Source organism: Alligator sinensis, unplaced genomic scaffold, assembly GCF_000455745.1.
Source record: "Alligator sinensis unplaced genomic scaffold, ASM45574v1 scaffold269_1, whole genome shotgun sequence".
NCBI classification, from domain to species: Eukaryota; Metazoa; Chordata; order Crocodylia; family Alligatoridae; genus Alligator; species Alligator sinensis.
In genome coordinates this window covers 1-24,569 of record NW_005842048.1, presented here as the reverse complement: position 1 = coordinate 24,569, position 24,569 = coordinate 1, and the positions used below count along the sequence as shown (strand labels likewise).

At 41.7% G+C, this 24,569-nt stretch overlaps 2 protein-coding genes across 4 annotated transcripts in view; one reads left to right on the top strand and one right to left on the bottom strand.

Moving 5' to 3' along the window:
* Positions 1-4,965, top strand: part of CERKL (ceramide kinase like) — a 115,252-nt gene extending 110,287 nt beyond the window's left edge. For all 3 annotated transcript variants that reach the window (XM_025203232.1, XM_025203230.1, XM_025203231.1), the window contains one exon: positions 899-4,965. In XM_025203232.1, the coding sequence (XP_025059017.1) occupies positions 899-980 (82 nt within the window). In that variant the 3' untranslated portion in view covers positions 981-4,965. The remainder of the gene's footprint in view (positions 1-898) is intronic.
* A 64-nt stretch (positions 4,966-5,029) lies between these two features.
* LOC102383786 (integrin alpha-4-like) lies at positions 5,030-22,844 on the bottom strand (the record flags this gene model as incomplete). Its single annotated transcript, XM_006022859.3, has 9 exons — positions 5,030-5,980; positions 6,932-7,051; positions 7,237-7,335; positions 10,289-10,408; positions 11,236-11,355; positions 13,062-13,169; positions 16,516-16,609; positions 22,327-22,416; positions 22,765-22,844. Coding segments are annotated over 9 exons (948 nt in total), but the record flags the coding sequence as incomplete, so codon positions are not given.
* Between the last annotated feature and the right edge of the window lie 1,725 nt (positions 22,845-24,569).

The following is a 24,569-nucleotide window of genomic DNA, read 5'->3' as shown; positions in this document are numbered from 1 at the left end:
GGAAAGAGGAGCAAAAAGAAGAGGCCTCTGCCGAGAGTGGAAAGGTGAGTAGGACAGAAAAAACAATTAACCCGTTATTAACCCTCTTCCTTCCTTCCTATGCATCTCTGATTTAGTCTGTAAAGTGCAAATCTAACTTGCCTTCTGCCTGATTTCAGACTAACACAGCTAACTTTCTGTTAATTGCCTGCCAGCCAGCCAGTGAGCCCTGAATTTTGCAATCTAAGTTTCCTGCTTGGAAATGCCCTGACTTCTGTATATTTGTGGACTTAATTAAAAACATGAGAGTATACAATAACATAAAATTTCTGAGACTGTCAAAACTTAGTACTGACAAAGAATAGTGAAAATATCAAGAATCCAGGACCATGTCTCCAATGTTAATCAATACATGTACTAGTGATTAACCCCGAGTTGGGAATGGGAACTGGCTCATGCTATAATAGCTCTGTACCTAGGGGTCTACCAAATTTGGGGCAGCTGCTGGCCAATTTTATGCAGGCGTCTTCACGGGCAGAGCATGAGGCCTACGCTATAACCTCTGATAGGCTGAGGGGCCTTGGTGGCCCTGCTCCTTCTAACTACTTGGCTAGAAGGGCTGACTGTCATGCAGCCCCCTTTCCTTGCTGTGATTTAAGTATGTCTCTATCTGTAACCAGCAAGAAGCAGAGAGCTGATGAAGGGATACTCATATGGTGAATGAGATTTGCATGTAAGAAAAGAAAAAGCATTATATTTCTTTCTCTCATTCTGTAGTAATCATTTTAATAATCCAAAGCAGATTGCAGCTAATATGGTAGCAAATCAGATAAATTTTATCCTTAAAGGAAATGATGTGAAAATAGAATTAATGAATATATTTTAAAATAAAATATATTTTTATTTCTTCACTTCATAGGGTTCATCCTCAGCTTATTAACCTTTATGGAGTGAGTATCGATGACCTAGATGATTCCAAAGCAACATGCGGTTGTCTGTAGAAGAAAAGTAGTATTCTTATGCTGCAGTTTCTGCATAAAGGAATCATGTTCTAATATACAGAATAATTTTGGGGACGTAGACCTTCACTTACTGAATTGTTGGGTGCAGGATCAGTGTCTTAATTAGAACATTGTTAATAATTAATATTATATATGAGTTTTGCTTATATGAAGGTGTTTAATACATTAAATTGTATATTATTAATGTAAAATAACATTTATTTTAAATTTTACAAACTGAAAATTAATAGTCAGTATATTTTTGTATACTTTATATATGTGTTTTTTTTAATGTGATTATCAGAATTCCTGTAAAAATTAAAGCTGTTAAACGAAAAATATTGCAGTGATTAAATAGGGCAGTTAATCATTGCAGGTTTCCAGTTTACTTTGCAGCCGGATCGCACCACATTTGTTTGAGTTCAGAAGCAATTCATATTAGAAATAATCTTGTTCAAATCAGTAGAACTAGTGATTGAGTAAAATGCTACTTGCTCTCTAGCAGGGTGGTATATTCTGGATTTTTATGATGCACTATAATTTTCAGATAATCTGTGATTTGTAAATGAGATGATGTAAAAATGTTGTTGCTATCAGCATATTTTTCATTGGGAAACAAAAAGGCATATGCTGATGCCATAAACTAATTAACTATATACAAATAGTATAAAAAGGAATGAAGGCTACAATCTAATCTCTTTGTAAGAGCACATTCAAAGTTTATCAGGTTTGGGGTGTACTCCATATAATGCATTATTTTTGGTGGAATAAGGCTTCTAACTAGATTTTTAATATTATTTTCAGTGTGCATAAACTTTGTCTGCTTCTGTACAGGGTAACAATAAATTAAATGATAAACACTAATATTTTGCGAGACAGAGACAAATTAGGATTCCTGTTTTTAGGGGAACTGACCTTTCATGTACCCTGGCTATGTCTGAAAGATTTGCCCCTCTGCTTTTCTGCAGGAGGACTATAATATTGGATATTGGCATTATTCATTACTCATTATTAAAAAAAAATTAGGTAACTTGACTGTTGGATTACTACAGAACATTATGCTGCATCACCTCATGACTAAAACACATGCTTCTATCTATTTGTCCCTAAAGTCTTGATTTTAAAGCAAGAGTTAATTACTGGCAGTTTAAGTTGTGCATGGTTCTTTGTTGAATCAGGATGGATTTAAATGGAATTACTGAGGATTTACGAACCGAGAACAAATTTATTGATATTTAAATATACATTAAATTTTATCCCATAAAGCCATTTGTTATCAGAAATTTGCTAATTTCTTTCTTTAAATCCTATATTTCATAAGTACTGCAGTACTAGCAAATTAATGTAGATAAGTATGTCTCTTGAAAATGACAAGGAACAGGTTAGTGTCTGTTTCTGTCCTTACTCATATGTCACTCACATTAAGTTTACTTGGAACAGCAGGAAAGGCATTTGTGGACAGGACTTCTCCTAAAGAAGTTGCCAGATAGCTTGCAGTATAGGCAATTACAAGTAGAGACTATGGTCAAAGTTCTGCTTTCCATTTACACTAGCATAAATTCAAAGTAACTCTATACCCTTCAAAAGAACTACTTTAGATATGTGCCATTACAAATGAAAACAATTGAGTACTATAAGTTAACTCCTTAAAACGCAGTACTGGATTTAGCCAATACAAATTACATTTGATTGTCTAATAAAGAGTACAACTAAATGTAACAGCACAGATTCAGCTGCAGTTTATTACATGACTGTAAATTATTGTCAGCAAAATAATTAATCGAGAGAAGATTCACTGTATATTAGTTTATTTTTTAAAATAAAAAAGTACATCATTGTAAACCATGATATCAGGCATTTTACATCTTAATATTTTGTTTGTTCAATTCATGAATTTTGCTTGTATGTCAGAAATATCCAACTGTGAAGGGACAGTGGGAAGTAACAAAAGACTTGTGTCAGGAGAAAAGTCCGGGGAAAGAACAGGAGGAGAACGGAGGTTCTGGAGCAGCTGCTCTGTGATGCTGGGGTGAGCTGCGGGAGAGAGGGGCGGGGCCAGAGAGAACCGGGAACAGGAGGAGATGGATGGGCAGAGCCGGCGGAGGGAAATGTGGATGAGAAGTGGGGAGAGAGAGAGTGGCGAAAAAGGGCTCTCAGGGAGTGAAGAGGACCAGCAAAACTAGCTGGTCAGAGAGACTTCGGAGAGAGAGACTGGGGAGGTAACCTTTTAGAGGAAGCAAACCAAGACCAGGGAACCATCCTCTCATGATGAGGATATTAAGACTGGGTGGTTGTTGTTGTCGGGGGCATGTCCACTACCTGGTCCAGCAAGACTGTAATTTAAAAAGAAAAGAGAAAGAGGGAGATTGTAGAGAGAAATCACTGCAGGTCCCAAAGAAGAGGGACCGTGCCTGGAGAATAAAACGAGGAACGGAGGAAATAGGACCAAGGGCAAAGAGAGCTGGACTGATTCAAAGCCATTGATAAACAGTATTTGGGCAAGTTGAATTTTATATCCAAACTGGATCTTGTTTAATTTGGTATATCTATGTAATTGATGTAAAGAAGCAACGATAATCCCGCTAGCAGCAGGGCCACATGTAAATTAGAAAAATTGATAAATAAAGGACATTGTAAACTTGACTTGAAAGGCGTCAGGCTATCATTGTGAGTTGAAGATCAACCCATTGTACATCTTGCAAGGAAAACTAAAAAGGGAGAGTACAGGTGCATTCCTTGGGCTCCTCTTCCTCATGACAGATTGCCAGCTACTATGATGGTAGATAATAATTAACAACTCCTGACTTATAACACCGTGGATCAACAACGATGTGGCAGGCAAGAGTTGGTAAATACCGTTATAGACAGGTGGTGCAATCTGATATACGGAAGACTAGGAGAACACACCGGGTCAGATGTGACCTCCCCCCCCCCCGACCAATGTACATGTTTATAATGCAATTTGAAAAGCAAACATAATTTTCTAATCAACATTAGTGCATTAGTTTTGGAAGTATTTCCAAAAATCTGTTGTGATCTCATTTTTGTATTGTTTGTATTAAAGGAATTTGAATGCTTCTTTCAGTATTTGAGGCATCTTTTTACAACACATCAGGATAATCTGTTAAAAATTCATTAAAGTGCAGTGGTTCACTTGACTCAGTGTTCCTAAAATGTCATTGTGGAACATAAACTTTTTATATATAATTCATAGTTTTTCTAGACAAAAATATTTTTGTACATACACAGTTGTTTCCCTTTATTATAATGCAAAATGTTTTAGAACAGAAAACTGATTGGTAGTCATCAAACCTGGTACAGTAGTTAGGGGTGTGACATGCATGATACCAGCTGAAATAAATAGAAACTACAGGTATAGAGAAAGTTTGGCCCTATTATCTTTGAATTTTCTCTTTCCTGCCTTAAATGTCACTTTTGGCAAAAAATACGTACTTCAAGAGCAAGATAAATTACTTTCAGAAAGCGATTTTGTTACTATAGTCCAAGACTAAATTCTGAACTGACATTACACCATCAATTTGAGATGTATTCAAACATATTATATCAAAAAGAGAAAGTTTTCTTCCAGCAGTCCAGGGTGTTCCTATTAAAATTAATTTAGTGCCGAGATGAAGTTGCACAGAACTAGGGAATGAAATTCTTTCCCTTTAGAACAGGCACTAATTCACTGAAGATAAGTTAATTTTTGCAGTCACCTATCTAGCTGCAGAGGCCACCTGTTGGAGCAGAGAAATAGTTCAGTGCCCATATCCACTTAGTCTTTAACCTTTCCTTTGACTGTCTCCAGCAGGTGCCAGCTGTAATAATTTTTCTGCTGAAAAATGAATCTTCACAAATACTTCAAGTTAAATCTCGCTGCTATTTCATTAAACAGCTTGCATGTGGTTGGTTAACTAAGGATAGTACCTGGTCCAACAAAATTAATTGATAATAATAAAAAAAAAATCTAACACCCCCCCCCCCCAACTTTAAAAACCACCCCCCCCCCCCCCCAATCTTTTCTCAGATGCTGGAGTAAAAATATGGTCCTAAATAATGCAATGCTGCAAATATTCCTGCAAATAAATAAAATAAATATTTGTTTTTGAAAACATAAATGTCTTTCAGGGCCATCATTGGGCCTTGGTGTTTGAGTACAGCTAATTCTTTTTCCTGTTACTGGCAAGTTACCTGTTCAAGATAGTTAGTATTGATGACCTAAAATAATTGATTCCTTCCGTGGCTAAAAGCACTTTTGCTGCATCTCTCAAAGGTACAATATAGAACTCCTAGACCAAAGAAAGGGGGTGGCTAACATGGTTTTGACGCTATTTTGACCTTCCTATGCCCGGGATAACTCTTGGGACCTCCAGCACTATCCAAAATCTCCACAGAAGCAAAAGGAACCTCATGACTGTCTATACACAATGTATGCACAACTGTCCTCCCTGGTTGCTCTAGCCCCACCACCCAGCGTAGATTGCCAGAACAGTACAGACTACAGTCAGAAGAGAGTAGAGTGCTAACTCGGTTATTCGTTCCAGGACCAAACACTTAAGATCTCATTATCCAGGAATGGTTGATATCATACTACTTTGCAGGAACTCCTCTGGTAAGAAATGTTTTCAGTTCTATTGTGTAGTGTTCTTGCATGTATTTGAAGCCAAGAGACTGGTTATTCTGGTATTTGCAATATCATTCTTAACTGAATCTTCAGATGAAGAAACTTGTCATTCACATTTTAGTATGGCAATGTTATGTTAAGCTGTAATTTTCCACAGAGTTCAGTGGTATCAAATGTATGTTCTAAGGCAGTTTTCTTGTCATCCATATTAAGCACATAAGTTAACCTGAGTGTTAAGTTCTCTGTTTGAAAGAAGCCTTTAACTGTCGGCATAATCTTCATGATCTTCTTTTTCCTTGCCATTTACAAGGCTCAAACTTTCTCTTTCATTCTGGTCTTCATGGACAAGTTTATCTGGTCTTTTAAAGAAGCCCATCTGAAATGAATAATTTTAGATTCAGTTGGTATGTATCAGCAAATTCTTAATACGTAAGTTATTTAAAAAGCATAACAGGCTCAGATGAAATGCAGGCAGAGGTGAGCAAGAGCAGTCAGCTTTTCACCTGATTTGGGGGTTTTATGTAGTCAGGGTTGTAACTCACTACTGTAAAGAAAGATAGGCTGTTTTAACTTATGATTTTTTTTCTAATTGGTACATAGTATACCAAGGAAGAAAGTATCTCTTAAGGCAATTTAAGTATTGGGTCAGTTGCCCCTCTTCACACATACAGTATGCATAATTGGGTTGTGAACTGTGAAGTGCAGAGTTCAAAATGCTTTCCAACTAAGATCAGTAATGGAACCCTGAGATCACATGTTTATTATGGAGAATGCTAGCTAGAGAATGCCCACTTTTAATTCTCATTCTTTTTTTTTTTTTTTTTTTGACTACAGAAAAATAATAGTGCAGTTTTTCTGGGGCCAAAAAAACTCAAAGACCACAGCTATGCATTTCTATTTGATATCTCTAGGTTTATCTTGAGAAGCATATTTACAAACCTAACAGTGTTTATGTTGTGTGGCACTCTTGAAAGGATCGCAGTGCACTCCAGGCTGCCATGGCACCCTTGAGAATCACTGCTTTAGGGCTTTTCTCTGGCTAAGAGCAGACAACATTTTCTAGTATTTACATGATAGCTTAAAATGAAAAAAGCTATTCAAAGCTGGTAAGAAACACGCCCATCTACATGTCAAATAAAGATGTCAAAAACGTGAATTACAGCAACCTACAAAAACTTGCCTTTTTGATTTTGGGTGGAAATTATACAATTGTAGCCTGTAAATAAATATCAAGGGATGGCAGTGGAGTGATAGTGACTACAATAACATAAAATGAAGTGCTGATGTGAAAACAATTGAAATAAGATTATAAAGGAAAAAACCCTACCTTCCATAATAAGAACGAAAGAGCCGAAAACAAAATAATGCCAGCTACAGAACTGCTTCCTATAATTATCATGGTAACATGATATTTTGTCTTTTGGTTATGTACTCCTTCCAAAATGACCTATACAAAATAGGCAAAACATATAAACCTTGAGTATTAGTAGATTTAATTTCCAAATTATGGTAAAAATTAAGAAATCACAATATAACACAAGCTAGTAATTATTAAGCTATTAAATAGAATATGTATATAATCCTGTAATTTCTGAGATGCTTTTTCATTTAATGTACTTAAAGAATTCTTACATGTGCAACTTGTTTGCTTTTGTGTAGTTCAATGACTTTTGGATTTTTTTCTGGCGATGCTTTCGCTTTTATTTCAAACTTAAGTGTTGACGCTTCATCCTGGTTAAGGAAAAAAGACAATCATGCCTTGTGCCATCAGATGAAAGATGACAGACCACTAAAAATAAAGTGTAATATGTTGGAGGAAATTACCCCATTGTACAAGAAACGCAGTAGTTTGTGGCTTGCCTTAATTTACAAACCAAGGCAGCACCAGAGCCAAGAATAAAGCCATGACGTATGAACCCAATCCTGAACTTTAGTGCTGTCTCTCTCAAACGGAGTGTATGTGTTAATATACTTACACAAATTCACTTGGGATTATGATACTAGTTCTAATCAAAGATGACATCTTTAAAGAAGCGGAAGTTCTGACAAAGCTAAATACTTTGTGGAACAGATGGTACAAACTAGGTTCAGGTTTCTATACCAAAGGCTTTTTTTTTCCCTTTTGTTCTAGACCTGTCCCCTTTCTGTGACTAAAAAAAGAGATGTCCCCATATTAACAGAACCCTGGTGTATGACATCATTAGAATGTTCCTTGCACCAATCAACCTCCCAAGGGAGTCTTCTGACATCCCACCAGTAATGGTTGAACTACTCCATAAGGTTGTCATTAATGATAGAATGGATTTTTGTCCACTCCATAAATTAGTTTTTATGAAGGCTGCATGCGACTCCTTACTGTGCAAATAAAAAAGTTTAACTGAATTTTCTTCATAGCTTCATAAACTGTAAGGGCTGCAAGGGACCTTGCAAGATCATTGGGTCCAGCCCCCCTGCACTAGGCAGGAAATACAACTGGGGTCATGTGACCCCAGCAAGGTGACCATCCCATCTCCTCTTAATTGCACCACCTCTGGAGGGAGCTTATTCTACAGTCTGGGCACTAACTGTGAAGAAGTTTTTCCTAGTGTTAAGCCTGAAACAGTCTTCCAGGAGTTTGTGGCCATTACTCCTGGTTTTCCTCAAGGGTGCCTTCGTGAACAGTTGTTCACCAAGCCCTTGATGTACTCCCCTGATGTAGTGTAAGCTGCTACTAAGTCCCTTCTCAGCCTTCTCTTTTGAAGAGTCCCAGGTCCCTCAGCCTTTCCTCATATGGCTTGTCTTGCAAGGCCTTGATCATACAGGTGGCTCTTCTCCGGATTCTCAAGCTTTACCACGTCCTTGATGAAGTGCAGCACCTAGAACTGGATGCTGTATTCCAGCTGTGGTCTCACCAGCACTGAATAAAGAGGAAGAATAACTTCCTTGGTTTTACTTGAGATGCAATGGTTGATGCATGCCAGAATATTATTTACCCTGCAGGCTACAGCATCACACTGACAGCTCATATTCATACTATGGTCTATTATTATCCCTAGGTCCATTCAGTCATGGTGCTAGTCAGTTTGGCACCACCGAGGCTGTATGTTGGGGATTGTTTGTCCCCAGGTGGAGCACTTTACAATTCTCAAAATTGAACTTCATCTGGTTCTGATCTGCCCAACTTGCTAGCCTGTCCGCCTATATCTGCAACCTATCTTCAAGCATGACCACACTCCCTCATAACTTGGTGTCATCTGCGAATTTGGCCAGTGAGCTCTTTACCCCCATGTCCAAATCATTGATAAAGATATTGAAAAGAACTGAACCAAGCATGGACCCCAGAGGGTGCAAGATTGGCACTGGCCACTTCTCACCAGGATGATACAGATCCATTCATTAGAACTCTCTGGGTCCTACCCCACAGCCAGTTTCTTACCCACGTGAATGTCAAGCAGTTAAGCCCGCAATCCTCCAATCTTCCTGTGAGAACATCATGGTCCCATTTATTATTAGAAGTTTAACTGCAGTCATTTAAATGGAAATGAGCCATTTGGTAAGACAACTGAAGTGTTCTTAGCATGCAGGGACATCAAGGAGCACAGTAACCCAGTTTAGCACAGCAAGATAAAAGTAACTAATGCTTCAATCAACTTTAAAATATACAGGACTAAGAAATAATATAGAAAGCAAATGTTATGATGGACCAAAACAATGGTCCATCTGGTCTGTATAAGCACTCTGGGGCATGTCTACGTGAGACATTTACTGTGGGGTAGACTAATTAGCTCTGCAGTAAATGTCCCATGTCTACACATGCAGCCCTATTAGGATGCAGGAAACTAACTCAACAGCAGGGTAGTATTTCTAAATACAAGCACTATCCTGCTGTGTAGTTATTTACTGCACAGCAACATGTGTAGATGCTGATCCGGGCATAAATTGCATCCAGTCAGCCAAGCCAGCAGGGGGCCACACTTCTGTATGCTGTCTAGGCACATGGCTCAGCAACTGCAGGAGCCTCGTGGCTCAGCCAGCTCCTTCACTACTCGACACAGCCACCTGCTGCCCAGGCCTGAGCTTGGGCCATGCTGCTGCTGCCAGCCAGAGCCCGGGCCTGACCCCACATTCCCTTGGCAGCCTCAGGCTGCCCCCCAGGCAGTTGCAGCCAGAACCTGAAGCTTTCCCTGGCTGCTGCATGGGGTCAAAGCAGGGTAGAAGCATCCCTGGCCTAAATTGCTCCTCCTAGGCTCATTTAGTTGTTGTCCCAGGTGCATGTGTAGACACTGTACCTGGGAGCAGTTTACTGTGGCACAAATTTCTCCACAGTTTATTTAGTCACGTTAATTGCAGATGTAGATGTGCCCTGCAGCATTATATCCTTGAGGCGAGAAGTATGTCTTGAGCTTGTGTTTTGGTTGCAATATACCAAATGTCAAAATATCTTACACTTTTGAGACATTTGCACTTAATGCTTCAAACTGAAGCAATCTCGTTATATATTAGTAGTTCTTTTATACTGTGTTTCACTTACAAATATGGTATGCTGTGATAGTGAAATTATGTGAAATATTAGATAAAAAATATATTTTATTTCTATATTAAATGAAAAATATTATTAATTTTTCCTATCATTTAGCAAGTAAAATGGAGAATACCATACAGCTCTGTGATGTTATTAAAATGGAAATATTAACGTATGGTTTACCATTTCTAGAAGGGCAGGGGTAGCTTCCAGATGCATATGAACAGTAGCTTCTTTTCCACTCTCCATGTTTCCAAACTTACAAAGCACTTTTGTACAAAAATTGTCATCTTTCATACAGTACTGTCAAGGAGAAAAGACCAGAGCACAAGAATTAATTTTAGGTGTTTGTTTTGGATTGTTAATATCAAAGCTTCTCAGGATTTCAATATTTTTTTTCTGCTTGAAAGGTCAGGATACAATGCTCTCTACAGCTATATTAGTCAGGCTCTCAAACAGCAGGGGAGGTTGTAAGAAGAGTACAACTGGTACAAAAGGTTATATGGTCACATTTTCAAATACTAATTTTCTATTTAGGCATCTAAATGAATTCAGCAGTTCTAATAATCTGGCTGTAAGTAAATTATGCTTGTTGGTCCCCTGTCTTCTGATTTCAACTGGACCATTCACTGGGCGTCAAAGTCACTATCAGACTTGTGTTTCCTTCATAAAGTAGATTAATTTTGATTTTGCTTTCACTGGAAAGTGAGATTAATGCTCAAACGGTGAGCTAGGAGCACTGATATCCATGTGTAAACTTTTCCTCCAAGACTAACAACACACCTCTGTTCCAACTTGTGGTAACTACTTTTGATATTCCAGTGTGGATCCCCTTGAACAATATGCAGTTATCTTGTAATTATCTTAAGTGGGAGTTAAGATATTTAAACTTCTTTCTGCTTAGGACCAAAAATAGTATTTTAAAATAAAATTGTGCTGCTTAGAACACAAATGTAACTTCCCAGAAGCCTCCATTAAAATCAGTCCTGAAAAACAAATACTATATAATGGGCAATAACTTTATGCAGTCCATTTAAGGCTTAAATAAATTGAGAGGCCATGTTACTCTTCTCCAAAAGGCAGTGGGGTGGGGAGGCGGAGAGGAAGGGTGCAAGGCAAACAACTCTTACCAAAAGTCTCTTATGAGGCTTTGAAAAGAACATGACAACATCCTTCAATAGGTTCCCACTTTTCTCTGGTAAAGTACAGTTTCTTGTATAATTATTATAAATGCATTCTCCAGCAGTTGTCTAGAAATAGTCAAAGCACGATCATTCCTTGTTTTTAAACATCTCCAGGTGTCAAATAAGAGTTCTGTAAATGAAGAAACTCCAAAACAATTTAAGTTTCTAGATTTGAAAATCTCTGGTGTATTAGACGCTGAAGCTAAGCCAAGTTTTGTCCACTTTGCCTAAAAAGAGCTAAATTTTGTTGTTATGCTTATATTTTACATGTACTTAAATTATACTGAAAGGTTCAGGAGGGAGACATGCTTAGCCAGAAAGAAGGTTGCTGGAGCATCAGGCCCTTTCCGTTGGAGAGGTTGTGGGGAAGGGTGGGAATAATTATATTAGCAAACTCATGTTTTAAACAATGAGTGATATTCTTGCTTTACTGGATCCAACTATGATAGAAATAAGTCAACAGCACTGTATTTTATTCTAACATTCAAGGAAATGACAAAGGACTGTGAACTTTACATTCTGCAAAGCACCACATATGCTGACTGAAGACAAATAATTACCAGAATTTATGATGGCAACTACAAACTAAAACCAAAACTGAAAGTATTTATTGGCTGGGATTAAGGAATATAGGAATTCCCTCTTTTAGCTGTATTAAAAATATTGTATTCTACTCCCTACAAGAAATCTTCCATGCTAAAACAAAATTTACTACCAAGAAAGACTAGACTAGAAAGTTTAGGGCCAGTTCAGCACAGGTAGACTTACTGACTTAGGTTGTGACTAGAACCTCATTTAAGTTACCAGTTGATATATTTTACAGAAAGTACAGAGATGGAGTACACACATTCAGTATTCGGTCTATACTTTCAAGTAAGCATCTACAATTTTCATTATATAAATGGGTACAACACAACTAATGATGTCCTGACCCAATGATGTACTTTTTGTTTGTTTTTAGATATCTTGGCATACAGAGGAATCTGAATATTTTTCAGCATTGGGTTCCTAACCCCCCTCTGGGGTTTGTGAAGTATACAGAGACATAGCAGAGAGCTGTGCAGGAACCTGAGGTGCTCTGGTTTTTATTTCAAAGGGTGCTGCTTCTCTGATTAACTGCCTGGGACTGCTGATGAGGTCCGGGTAATTGATGGAAAAGCTGCAACAAACAGCTGAGCAGCTTATTCTTAATTCAGCACTCCTCTCTGAATTAAGTGAGTTGCAAACCACTGAGACACAAATGATCCAAGTTCTACATTTTCTGTATCATCAATACCCATCACAGTTTCTGAAATTACTATATATTTAGTTTAGAGTATCAGCCAACTCTAAATGTACTTAATATATTGACATGATTAATAACATGGGGCCTCATGTTACAGTTTTTTTGTTGCAGTGAAGTTTCATATTCAGGGTGATCAAATAAGGTATGAGGTATACCTTTTCCAATACACTGCTGTACTATCTGATTCTGTACTTTCGTTTAATTCACACTGGGCATGTCTACAGGTGAGTTAAGTTTAGTACTTGTAATAACAGGTGCTAACTTAATGCTCTGTAATTGGTGCTACTGCACAATAGCATCAGCACATGGCTTTTAGGTGACACTAATGCACAGTAAACGAATTCTACTGTGCAGCATGGCTTTTGCTGTGGCACACTAATGCACAGTAGAATTAGTCTACTGCACTTCTAGCATCTCATGTAGATGTGCCCACTGAGCAATATATAAAACCATGCTATAATATACCCTGGAAGTAAGAAGAGTATACCTTGATATCCAGGATGTTGAACAGCTTGAAGTTTCTTGGTGCAAAAGCATTAGGCAGCATTATCTCCAGTCCTATATTAGGAGCCATGCTTAGTCCAGCACTGATAACCTTGGGGGAAAGTGTGCTTTCATTCATATATGGCAATCAAGGGATGAATGCACAGCAATTACAGTAGGCAGAAGACGGCAACCGTAAAGGCAGATTCATGGTAGAATTTTCCAGTCTTACATGTTGGGTGGATATGCCAGGGGCCTAAAGATAAGTTGGTGCTCAACTTCCACTGACATTTACTCTACCAAACAATTATAAACTGAAATATACCTATAGTTATAAACTGAAATATAATACTTCTGGTCCCCTGAACCTTCCTATGTACTACCTCCTTACCAAACATGAAAAGGATTAATTAATTAGTATGGTACACATCAAATACAATTTCTACAATTGACTCCCATTTTCAAAAATATCTACCTTCTCTGAATACCCACTGAGAGATTAAGTTTAGGGGCAAAGAGGGAGATTCTTAGGGGACAGGCATCCAACTCCCACTAAATTTGAATGGGAATGTGTGCCTCCACTTATCTGCCATTGAAAGTTGTCCTGGCAACCTAGGGCACGCTTACACTTGAGCCAAGGTCAAATTTCAATCCTGGAGAGGCAGACAAGTAGTAAACAGGACCTAGCTGGGACAGCTTGTCAGAGGTGTACTTAATATATCTAAGCCAGGGGGTTTTCAACCTTTTTAAACAAGTGCACCCCTCATGTTTCCAAGTTTCATCTCATGTACACCTTTACATATTTTTCTTGTTTTTAATGTTACCAATTATGTGATATAAAGTAGGATGCACTAATTAACATTAAATTCATTATTAATATATGCATTAAATATATGCATCATAGTCTGGTTGGTAAGTCTGTTATGAGGGAAGGGGCGTGGGGCGGCAAATCGAGGTTGGGGGGGTGAATGGGGCCCTGGGGCAGGTCGTGGGACACTTGGAGCCCAGCAGCTCATCCACGGATGTGGGGGGCTCCTGCCCCTGTGCGCAACCCCAAGGCAGGCACAGGGGGCACATGCCCTCTGATCTGTGTGTGGGGTGTAGGCAGCTGGCACTGCGGGCTGTGCTCTGCACCCCACTGCCAGTGCTCCAGAACCAGTGCGATGCCACATGCCTCCTATGCTCTGGCTGTGCCACCTGCCTGGTGGTGGGAGGCATGTGGCGTCATGCCACTCTGGGGCCACCAGCAGTGGGGTGAAAGCTGCCTTCACCCTGCGCACAGATCAGGGGGCACATGCCTCCTGTGCCTGCCCCAGGGGTGTGCACAGCGGCAGGAGCCTCCCCTGCACCCCTAGATGAGCTGCCTGGGCTCCAAGCGTCCCATGACCTGCCCTAGCCCCGGGCCCCCATTCACCCCAGCCCCTGCCTGTCTCTGCCCCACTCCCTCCCTCATCGCAGGGGCCTCAATCTGCCTCCCCATGCCCCTTCCCCTACCTGCTGGGGAGGGAGGCGTGCACGCAAATGTGCATGCACTTAGCACCCCCAAATCATATTTTCTTCCTCCACCTATGGAGAGGGAGTGGGGCTAGGGGAGGGGCTGGTGCTGCACAGGCAAAGTGGGGTGAGGCATGGGACAGAGCCACAAGCAGCTCATCTGGGGAACACGGGGGGGTGGGAGGGGTGGGAAGGGAGTGGGATGCTCCTGCCACTGCACACACCCTGAGAGGGCAGGGGAGGCACGTGCCCCTGCATCTACACACAGGGCAAGGGTGGGCTGCCGCTGTGAGCTGGGACTGTGCCAGGCTCTTCCTGGCAGGGGGCGTGGCCAAGGCTGCACTCAGGGTGTGCAGCAGTGGTTTTGCCATGGGGTCCAACAGCAAATTTTGGGGTGGTTGCAGTCCCCCCCATAGCTCCACTGCCTGCCCCAAGTGCAGCCCTGCCCAGCCCCTCTGCTGGGAAGTGCCCCGTGCAGCCCTGGCCCTAGCCCACTGTGGCAGCCCACCCTTGCCCCATGCACAGATCCAGGGCACACCCCTGTGCCCTCTCAGGATGTGCGCAGTGGCGAGAGCCGCCCCCTGCACTCCCCGGATGAGCTCTGGCTCTGTCCTATGTCCTGCCTGGCAGTAGTGCCTGCCCCTGGCCCCAGTCCCACTCCCTCCCCTACCACAGACCCCTCCATGCTCCTTCCCCCACAACAGACTTACCAGCCAACCTGGCTGCTCTGTGCTGTCGAGCTGCACTCCTGGCCACTCATTCGTTCCATGTACACCCTACAACCTTTTTAAGTAACCCTAGGGATATGCAAACCCCCAGTTGGGAACCACTGATTTAAAGTATGGCTAATCCTGGGCCAAGAATAAATTGGATGACAGAGTGAAATGATGTAACTAAGAAACCTAATGCTATAGGAATTCATAATATCATCTAAAAATAAGCAAATATGGTACACTCATTCTAGCCTGGTTCACTTTTAGTAAGGAAAACAAATTAAGTTATTAGCTGATCAATCTCCCAACTGAAGTCAATGGCAGTGTTTCTATTGGCTTCATGGGGACTCAGATTTTGCTCTTCAAGAATGTTTTACTAGGCTCATGGTAGCTTCACAGAAAAATTGAAAAATATGCGAAGCTGCCATACTGTCATTGCTTTTGTAAGGCTCAGTAAATGAATGTCCTGTTTTCACTGGATGGGTCCTCATCCTTTCTGAGCCTTCCCTGGCTCCCCTATTCCTTTTTTTCTGTTTGCCAGTCAGCAGAAGTATTAGGTCTACTATAATGATGGGATAATTCTGTTCTACCCCTGTAAACTCACCTAATTTATTAGAGAAATTCAATAATATATTATAATTCTATATTTAGAATAGTATATTCTAATTCCTTACAGGCGACAGTCACTACTGTTGTTGATAGACAGTTAGTTACTGTGGGTAGTTTTTGTTTAACCCAGGACTGTCTAACTTTAGTGTGGCCAGGGACCAGGGGCTGTATGTGGCACTGGTGTGCAGAGATGCTTCCCTTCCTTCCTCACCCCTCCTCCCCCCTCTGTCCAGGCTGCCCCACCAACATGCAGGCCTTCTACCATGCAAGATGCACTGCCGGCATATGTCCACTACACACTCCCCCCAGTTGTGTGAGCTGCACAGGTGGCATGCAGACCCATAGACAGCCCTGCTTTAAGCTCTGAAACCATTTGGGAGCATTTGTTGACTGTCCCAACCACAGAGTGGTCATTTGCTTCAACAGAATCTTCTAGGGAGATATTTGTAGGCACACGTTCTCAACAGTCAAGATTTGGAGACTTGTTTCTTCAGTAAGACCAATATAAGCTAAAAGAAACATTCTCCCATTAAGTTATAAGATATGTATCTTGAGATTGGAGGAAACTGCCTTTTGCCTCATGATTGCATTAAGTATTAATATAAATTTAAGGTAACAATTTCTTCAAAGAACATCTCTTACATGGAAAGTTAAATTGATCTTTTCTTTCATGCATGTCATTGTTGGTGCATCTTCCTCACTGGATCCATAAACAAACGAAGCTGGTGATACAAATCTGCAATAGTTTAAAATAATATGACAATAAGTACATTAGTAGAAGCATAATCACATCTGGGTGACATTATCTTCTACGTAGTTCAGTCCTAAGAAATATAGAAGCCCTGTGCCTCCATGCTGTTTGTCAGTTTTATAGTACCTCTAAACCAGAATAGCTATGGAAGATCCATTCTATCATGCATTCCCCAGAACCCAACTTACACCAGATGGGCTCAGGAATACAGTCAACTTTAATTCAGGCAAAGAAGTTTCCAGGCTTGAGAGGATAAAATATTACAGAAATGAATCATTCTACAGCCCAAATAACTGACAACTAATTAACTGCAAGTGTGTTTTGTTCACACTTTTAGAATATCAGATGTTAAGTTCAAAGAGGGTCTTCCAGAAAATAGGACTCATATGGCACTAAGGGGCTGTTCATCTTTTTCCATCCCCAAGTCACCTACCACTAACCTCCGTAACAGTTGGGATTTCAAACACCTTCACTTTGATGAAAGGCTTATCAAAAGTATGTGAGGCTTTCTTTGGAAAACTAAACTGAACTTTAGTTTAAAAGGATTTTATAGGAGAAAAATAAAGAATAGAAAATTATAATTAAAAAAAACTTGGAATGTCTAAGTTTTGTACTTTTTGAAAATGTTAACCAGGCAACCAAATATAATTAGACTTGCAAAATTAAAAAAAACCCAAAAATTAAAAAAAAGCAAAAAGAAATAAAAGGACAAGAAGTCCTTTTTCAAATACATAGGGGATAAAAAGAAGGTACCGGGTAATATGGGGCCTCTGCAGGACACGCTAGGAAGTTTGGTCTTTGCCCCAGACAGCAAAGCTAACCTATTTAACAATTTCTTTGCCTTCATTTTTCTGAGTAGGGACCTGGTCATCCCCCCCTACTAGGCCCCCCATAGGCCCCGAGGGAGGCACACCCAGGCCTAGGGTCAGCAAGGACCTAGTCAGGGAACTTCTGGAGGGACTGGATGTATTTAAATCAGCAGGTCCTGACGGTCTCCACCCCAGAGTGCTGAGGGAACTAGCAGAGGTCATTGCAGGACCTCTGGCACGGTTTTACGAGCACTCATGGTGCTTTGGCAAGGTGCCAGAGGACTGGAAAAGGGCCAATGTGGTTCCCATTTTCAAAAAAGGGAGGAAGGAGAACCCAGGAAATTATAGGCCCGTTAGTTTTACCTCAGTCCTGGGGAAGCTTTTTGAGAAAATTATCCTGGCGCATGTCCACGAGGGGCCAGCAGGGGAGATTCTGCTTAGGGGCAGGGCAACCAACCTGGTGGCCTTCTATGACCAGGTCACCAAATCCCTGGATGCAGGTGTCGCAGTGGATATAGTTTTTCTGGACTTTAGGAAGGCCTTCGACACTGTCTCTCACCCCATTCTCGTTTAAAAACTAGGAGACTGGTGTCGATGCCTACACAGTCAGATGGGTCACTAACTGGCTAGAGGGCTGCACCCAGAGAGTGGAGGTGGACGGGTCTTATTTGACCTGGAGGGATGTGGGAAGTGGGGTCCCCCAGGGCTTGGTCCTCAGGCCCGCACTGTTCAACACCTTCATCAGCGACTTGGACAAGGGGGTAAAATGCACCCTGTTCAAATTTGCAGATGACACTAAGATGTGGGGGAAGTGGGCACGCTAGAAGGAAGGAATAGGCTGCAATCAGATCTGGACAGGCTACAGGGGTGGGCAGATGAGAACAAGATGGGTTTCAGCAATGGCAAGTGCAAGGTGCTGCACCTGGGGAGGAAAAACCAGCAGCACACCTACAGGCTGGGGAACTCCCTTCTTGTCAGTGCAGAGGCAGAGAAGGATCTTGGAGTCATTATTGAGGCCAATATAAACATGGGCCAACAGTGTGGGGATGCGGTCAGGAAGGCCAACTGTACCTTGTCATGCATCCACAGATGCATCTCAAGCAGGTCCAAGGAGGTGATCCCTCCACACCTCTACGCAGCACTGGTCAGACCGCAGTTGGAGTACTGCGTCCAGTTCTGGGTGCCGCACTTCAGGAGGGATGTGGACAGCATGGAGAGGGTCCAGAGGAGGGCCATCTGCATGATCAGAGGGCAGCAGGGCAGGCCCTACGAGGAGAGGCTAAGGGACCTGAACCTGTTCAGCCTCCACAAGAGAAGGCTGAGGGGGGATCTAGTGGCTGTTTACAAACTAGTCAGAGGGGACCAGCAGGCATTGGGAGAGTCGCTGTTTCTCCAAGCACTCCCAGGAGAGACAAGAAATAACGGTCACAAGCTGGCAGAGGGTAGATTTAGACATCAGGGGGCACTACTTCACAGTCAGGGCAGCTAGGATCTGGAACCAACTTCCAAGAGAAGTGGTGCTGGCTCCTACCCTGGGGGTCTTTAAAAGGAGGCTAGATGAACACCTTGCCGGGGTTGTTTGACCCCAGTACTCTTTCCTGCCATGGCAGGGGGGCAGACTTGATGATCTGCTCAGGTCCCTTCTGACCCTACCTACTATGAAACTATGAAAAAAAAGGAAGGAATAGAAATAGTGTTTATCAATGGAAAAATCTTCACTAAAGGGGTTTTTATTTCAATTTTTATATTAGTATACTATTCAGTCAATTTACCATGCAAGGCCCTAATTCTGGAAACCCTCAAGTGTGTGTGTAATTTTACTCAAGTGAGCAGTCCTTCAACAGGGCTACTCCCACAAGTACAGTAACATGCATGCTGCAGGGCTTGCAGGATCAAACCTTGTTTTAACAAGTCAGTATCATGAATGTGAATAAGCAGCATAATCCTGAAAGAAACATCTTTATGACGAAAGAAGGATATGCTGGGAACCGGGCAAATGCTGCCCGTCATCAGTCTTAATTCTGTTTGAGGGTTCATTTTTAACAACAAAAAGGGCTGCATCCAAAAAAGGACTGAAGTACCTACATTTTGCCTAAGTACAAAACTGTGATCCTGAAAACAACCACTCAGTTGCTGGAAGTGCCTCAGTTTTTCACATTGAAGCTTCCCCAGTCTCTATAGTTCTGCTTCTGTGCATGACCAGAAGGTGCCCAATCTTGACAAAGACAAACACCTTAGCAGCAAGCTCACACCTATGCCTGATAAGGATTGGCTTGATCTGGTAGGTAGTTTCAGAGCCTGGACTGAGCTCCAGAGAAAATATTGTAGCAACTGCCACTTTCTCTGAAAACTGACAAAGTGATACATCCCCCTTTTATGATTCAGAATTTACTGTACTTACACAGGATGCAAGTATTTAGTTGAAATGATTTCCCCTGCCCTAGGTGATTCAAACCCACATCTCCCACTTCCCTGGATAGTGTCTTAACCACCAGGCTGTAGCCTATTCTGGTTGGAGTACTGTCCAAACCTCTTCTTGAAATTGTTTCACTTAGAAAAAGAAAAGAGTTCAAGATTGACTGGGCCAGAGAGGAAGCATAACTCCCTTGCCTCGTGGCTAAAGCACTCACCTGAAAAGGAAGAAGAGACCTGCATCCTAGTCCCTGCTTCTGAAATTGTTTAGGTATGTTTATCCCACTTGAGCCACAGTTTTAAAAAGAACACCGACCATTTTTAAACGTTAGATAGGAGTAATGCTCCCCTACTTTATTAGCTATTGAGTCAAGTGATGGCGCCCCAGAGAAAGGTAGGATGGTAAGACAACTTGGTCCTACTGACTGGCTCTAGCCAGCTCGGTTTGCTTTGCTTAGTGTGCTGGTTTTTATGGATCTCATTCTGAGGCATCCTGCTTTACCCACTCGTTGGACAAAGTGCCCAGGCACCTTCCTCCGAGTTCTGAATTCCACTTCAGGGACTAGACACCTACACCCCATTTTGGACATACTCCTAGTCTCTTAACCCTGACTGTAGGAGAAAACTCCAGGTCGTATATTAGCTTATCCAGCATACTCATGCTTAGAACAGGGGTGGAGTCAGATTATTCCCAACCTTGATAGCGATACTCTGCCAAATATTTAGCAAGTAACTTCTGCCTCAGTTTCCCTTTCTATGAAATGGTAAATACAAAACTTGCAACTTATGTTGTTGAAAAAAAAGTGCAGGTCCTAACAGAAAGAGATAAAAGGGTGTGGAGACAGTGGAAGCAACAGCTACCTTTCCCCCACATTCATTTGAAGAAGGACCTACTGTACATGTGGAGGATTTGAGAACCTGAAGCTGCTATTCTGAAGCAGGGCCCTAAAATCCTTGATCCTGGATGTTCTTTATGTATTTAGAGGAAAAGACCCCTAAAACATACCTCTCATCCCTCCTAAGGGACAACATTGTGACGATTATTTTCAATGGGACTGGGAAAACTCAGATTCCATTACAAGTGTCTAACTACATGGAACAAGGAAGATGTCATCACAGGCAAATACTGGCAGTCAGTTCTACCTCAAGACAAGCTAAACAGCAAAGCAGTCAGTATAGCTGAGTGTAAGAGAAGATGTGCTTAACCCAAGTAATGAATGACTAAACAAAGAGACACAAGTCAGTGATGCTCAACCTCCAGCTTTTGAGCTGAATTCAACTCACAGAACCTTGTGGACATTGTCATGCAGTCCATTAACTGCCAGACAATACTCCCATTGCTCCTCCACTGCCAAATTTTGGACTGGTGGAGAGCCCTAAAGCTCGAAATACCTGGCCCCGCACACCGGATTGCCAGATTTGGTGCACAGAGCTGGGTTGGTATATGGGGTTGTTTCCCAGATCTAGTGTGTGGGGGTGGCTGCAGGGTCAACCCATGCTGGATCCAACCTGCACATCGGCCACACACTACTTACCCAGCCCACAAAGACTGAAGGTCTAAGTGGTTGGTCACTATTGGTTTAAGTGGTTACCAAAAGGTAATTTGATAAATTGAAGGATTAAAAATGAGAAGTGTGATCCTAGAATATATCACTTGAGGTAATTTCAGTAAAGATAGGGAAATATCAAATACAAGTGAATGAGGCCGCCCTCACCTGTAATGTTCTGTACAATTCTTGTGTTCTCAATCCAGGGAAATGGAGGCAAAGAAAGATTACTAGAATGATCAATAGTTTATCTTAAAAAATTATACTTAGAAGACTGTAGCTTGTGTAGTCTAGCAAAATAAAGGCTGAATGGGGACAGGATTGCTGTGTGTAAATATCTCGAGGTGTAAAGCACTAGGGAGAGAGAAGATGACAGTGTTGGCACAAAAACAAAAACTGGCTACAAACAAATTCTTGCCAAGAATTAGAAAATTTCTAACCATCAAAGCAATGTTTTTCTGTTTTTAGAAGCACTTTATTAGTTAATGAAAAGAATTATACGATGCAGTTTCTGTGATAGAAGGGCACTAGATTTTGATGATACAGGAGGTCCCTTTCAATCTTAAAATTCCTATGAAGATTTGAGAGTTTGTTCATCTTAAAAAAAAGGAAAAAGTAAGAGAAAAGGAGGATGCAGCACTACTGTCCTGTTCTTCTCTAACAGCTTCTTCCATCACAGAATCACAGTTCTTAAGAAATATTATTGAATTAAACCAGCTTCTCTGAGGGTTCCCATTTTCCAGGTAAACTGAGGATTAAAAGTGTAGAACAGAACCTACACTTTAATTTAGACCGTCTCATTTCCAGTATTGTAGTATTGTATTTTTCATGCTTCGTCTCATAGTTGGAAGAGATAAGTGAGTTATGTAGTCTTACTAAAGCATAGACAACACTCCTTTACACTTCTTGAGAAACGTAATAATGATGAACTTACCCATGGACATTTAGCTCAACTTCATGTTTCAGCGGTATAGTTAAAGCTATGGCATTATCCAACAATCTGTCCATATCCCCTTCATTTTCACTATAAAACAAAATGGAAGGAAAAAAGGTTTGTAAGAATGCATCATAGACAATGTTATCTCTCGAGGTAACTAATTACATAAAACACACCTAGTCATTTATTTAAACAAACTTTTTGGGAAACTGCACATGTGGCATTAAGAAATCATTTTTATGTTGGCAGAAATCTCATTATTTATATAATTATCTGCTTTTCTTGTGGTTTCAGTTTCTCAATAGATTATGCAATAAAATGTGCTTTCTTGCAGTTGTGCTTCATTAAGCCTCTGTAGTGCTCCCTATTCTGTTTTCCAAAGCTAGGGATATTTTTTTATTGAACACAGCATTTTTTTTATCAGGAAAAAATTACCAGGTAGCATTAACTGTGATGTTCAGGTCATCTTCTGCCCTGGTAAGTGAGCTTGCATCCAAAAGAAAACTAAAATCCAGCTGCAGAAAAAATGAAACTTTTTTATAGTAAAATACTGTGTGCGTCACAAGTAACAACATATGTTAAAGACGAAACATTACATCATTAAACTAATTTGCAGTTTCCACTTTTTCCCAAAACATTTTAGCTCTGTTCTGAGCCCTGAAATTTATAGACTGCTATTGCTTGCCCCTTTTTATTTGGTCATGGTATACTGATTTGGTTGACTCTGGCTACAATCACTTTCCTACAAATCTAGCTAATATACAGAAAATGGAAACTGCTACTGAAAGCAGTTCCAGGTCAGAATTCAATGCAAGGTCACAGCATGCCTTAAATACACTTGCATCCTGGGCAGAGACAGACTCTATTTTTGACAGACACTTTGTCTCTGCCCAATTTACCCAATCACTTATTTCATGTACAGTGTAGGGCATATATATTGGGTCCCCTCTACATCTGCAGGTAAAGGTGTGATGTGATCTAATAATTCACATGCCACATGTGCATGGCAGGAAGCGTGCTTGTGGGATTGTACATTAGATCCCATCACACCTTATTGTTGGTGCAGAGGGAGCCCAGTCTCTGCACTGGCAAGAAGCAAGCATGGTGTGACATCAGTTGCAGTGTGTCAGCCACGGGGTTGCAGGGAGCACCTCCACAGCTGGGAGATTGCATGAGCTTCAGTATCCCAGCCACTGGGAGGCATGGGGTGCCCCCCTGGCTGGGAGCTCTGTCATCTGGGAGCTCCCAGGATCAGAGATGCACATAGACCTTCCCATCTGGGAGCTCCGATCAGCTAACAGGGCTCCCAACCACAGGGGCCCCTGGCCACATGTTCAATTAATGCAGGGACGAGCAATTATTTTGGTTGGAGGGCCGCTTACTGAGTTTTGGTTAGCTGTTGAGGGCCACATGGGTAGCCCCACCTCTTGACAGTTGCCCTGCCCCCAGTCACCATATTCGGACCAGGTGTCCTGCCCCCCCAACCCCTGACCTTTGCCACCAGAAGTCCCTCCCCTTGCCCTGAAGCACTCCTTTTGGGAAGGAGGGTGCTGCAATTGTGAAACCAGAACCGCCCCCCCCCCCGCCCCAATCATATATAAAAAATAAAACAACTACTATAACTTATTTTAATTTTATTTTAAATTTTTTTTTTGGTACTAGTTTATGTGTTTGCAAAGTGTACCTAGAAGTGATTGCATAATAGTTCAAAGTACAGTCCTACTATATATTGCATGTGGATGGTAAGGTGGTGTATGTGGAGGGGTGTGGTTAGGGAGTGGGTGTGTGTGTGGTGAGGTGTGGGTATGGTGGTTGGGTGTGGAGGGTGTGGGGTATGTGGTTGGGGTGGGGCCCCATTGCGTGCAGCTCTTGCAGACTGCGTGTGAGCCTCATGCTGTGCAGCACCCACACCCAGGCTCCAGGCTCCTGCCACCCCACACTGGGTCCCTGCTGGCCCCAGGGCATTGGCATGGGCTCTGCGCTCCCACCCACCACCACAACTCCCCTGCCATTTCCATGCTTTCCCTCCCCCATGCCTGTCCACCACTGCTGCTGTTGCTTCCCAGCTGCCACCACCACCAATCCCCCTGCTGCTGCCACTTCCTGCAGCCCCTGCTGCTACCCCCACCATGGATGCTTTCCACAGCTCCTCCTGCTCCCCATGCTGCTGCTGCTTCCTGCAGCCTCTCTGCCATGCCCCCTTCTGCTACCACTTTCCCCCTGCTGCTTCCCACTCTGGT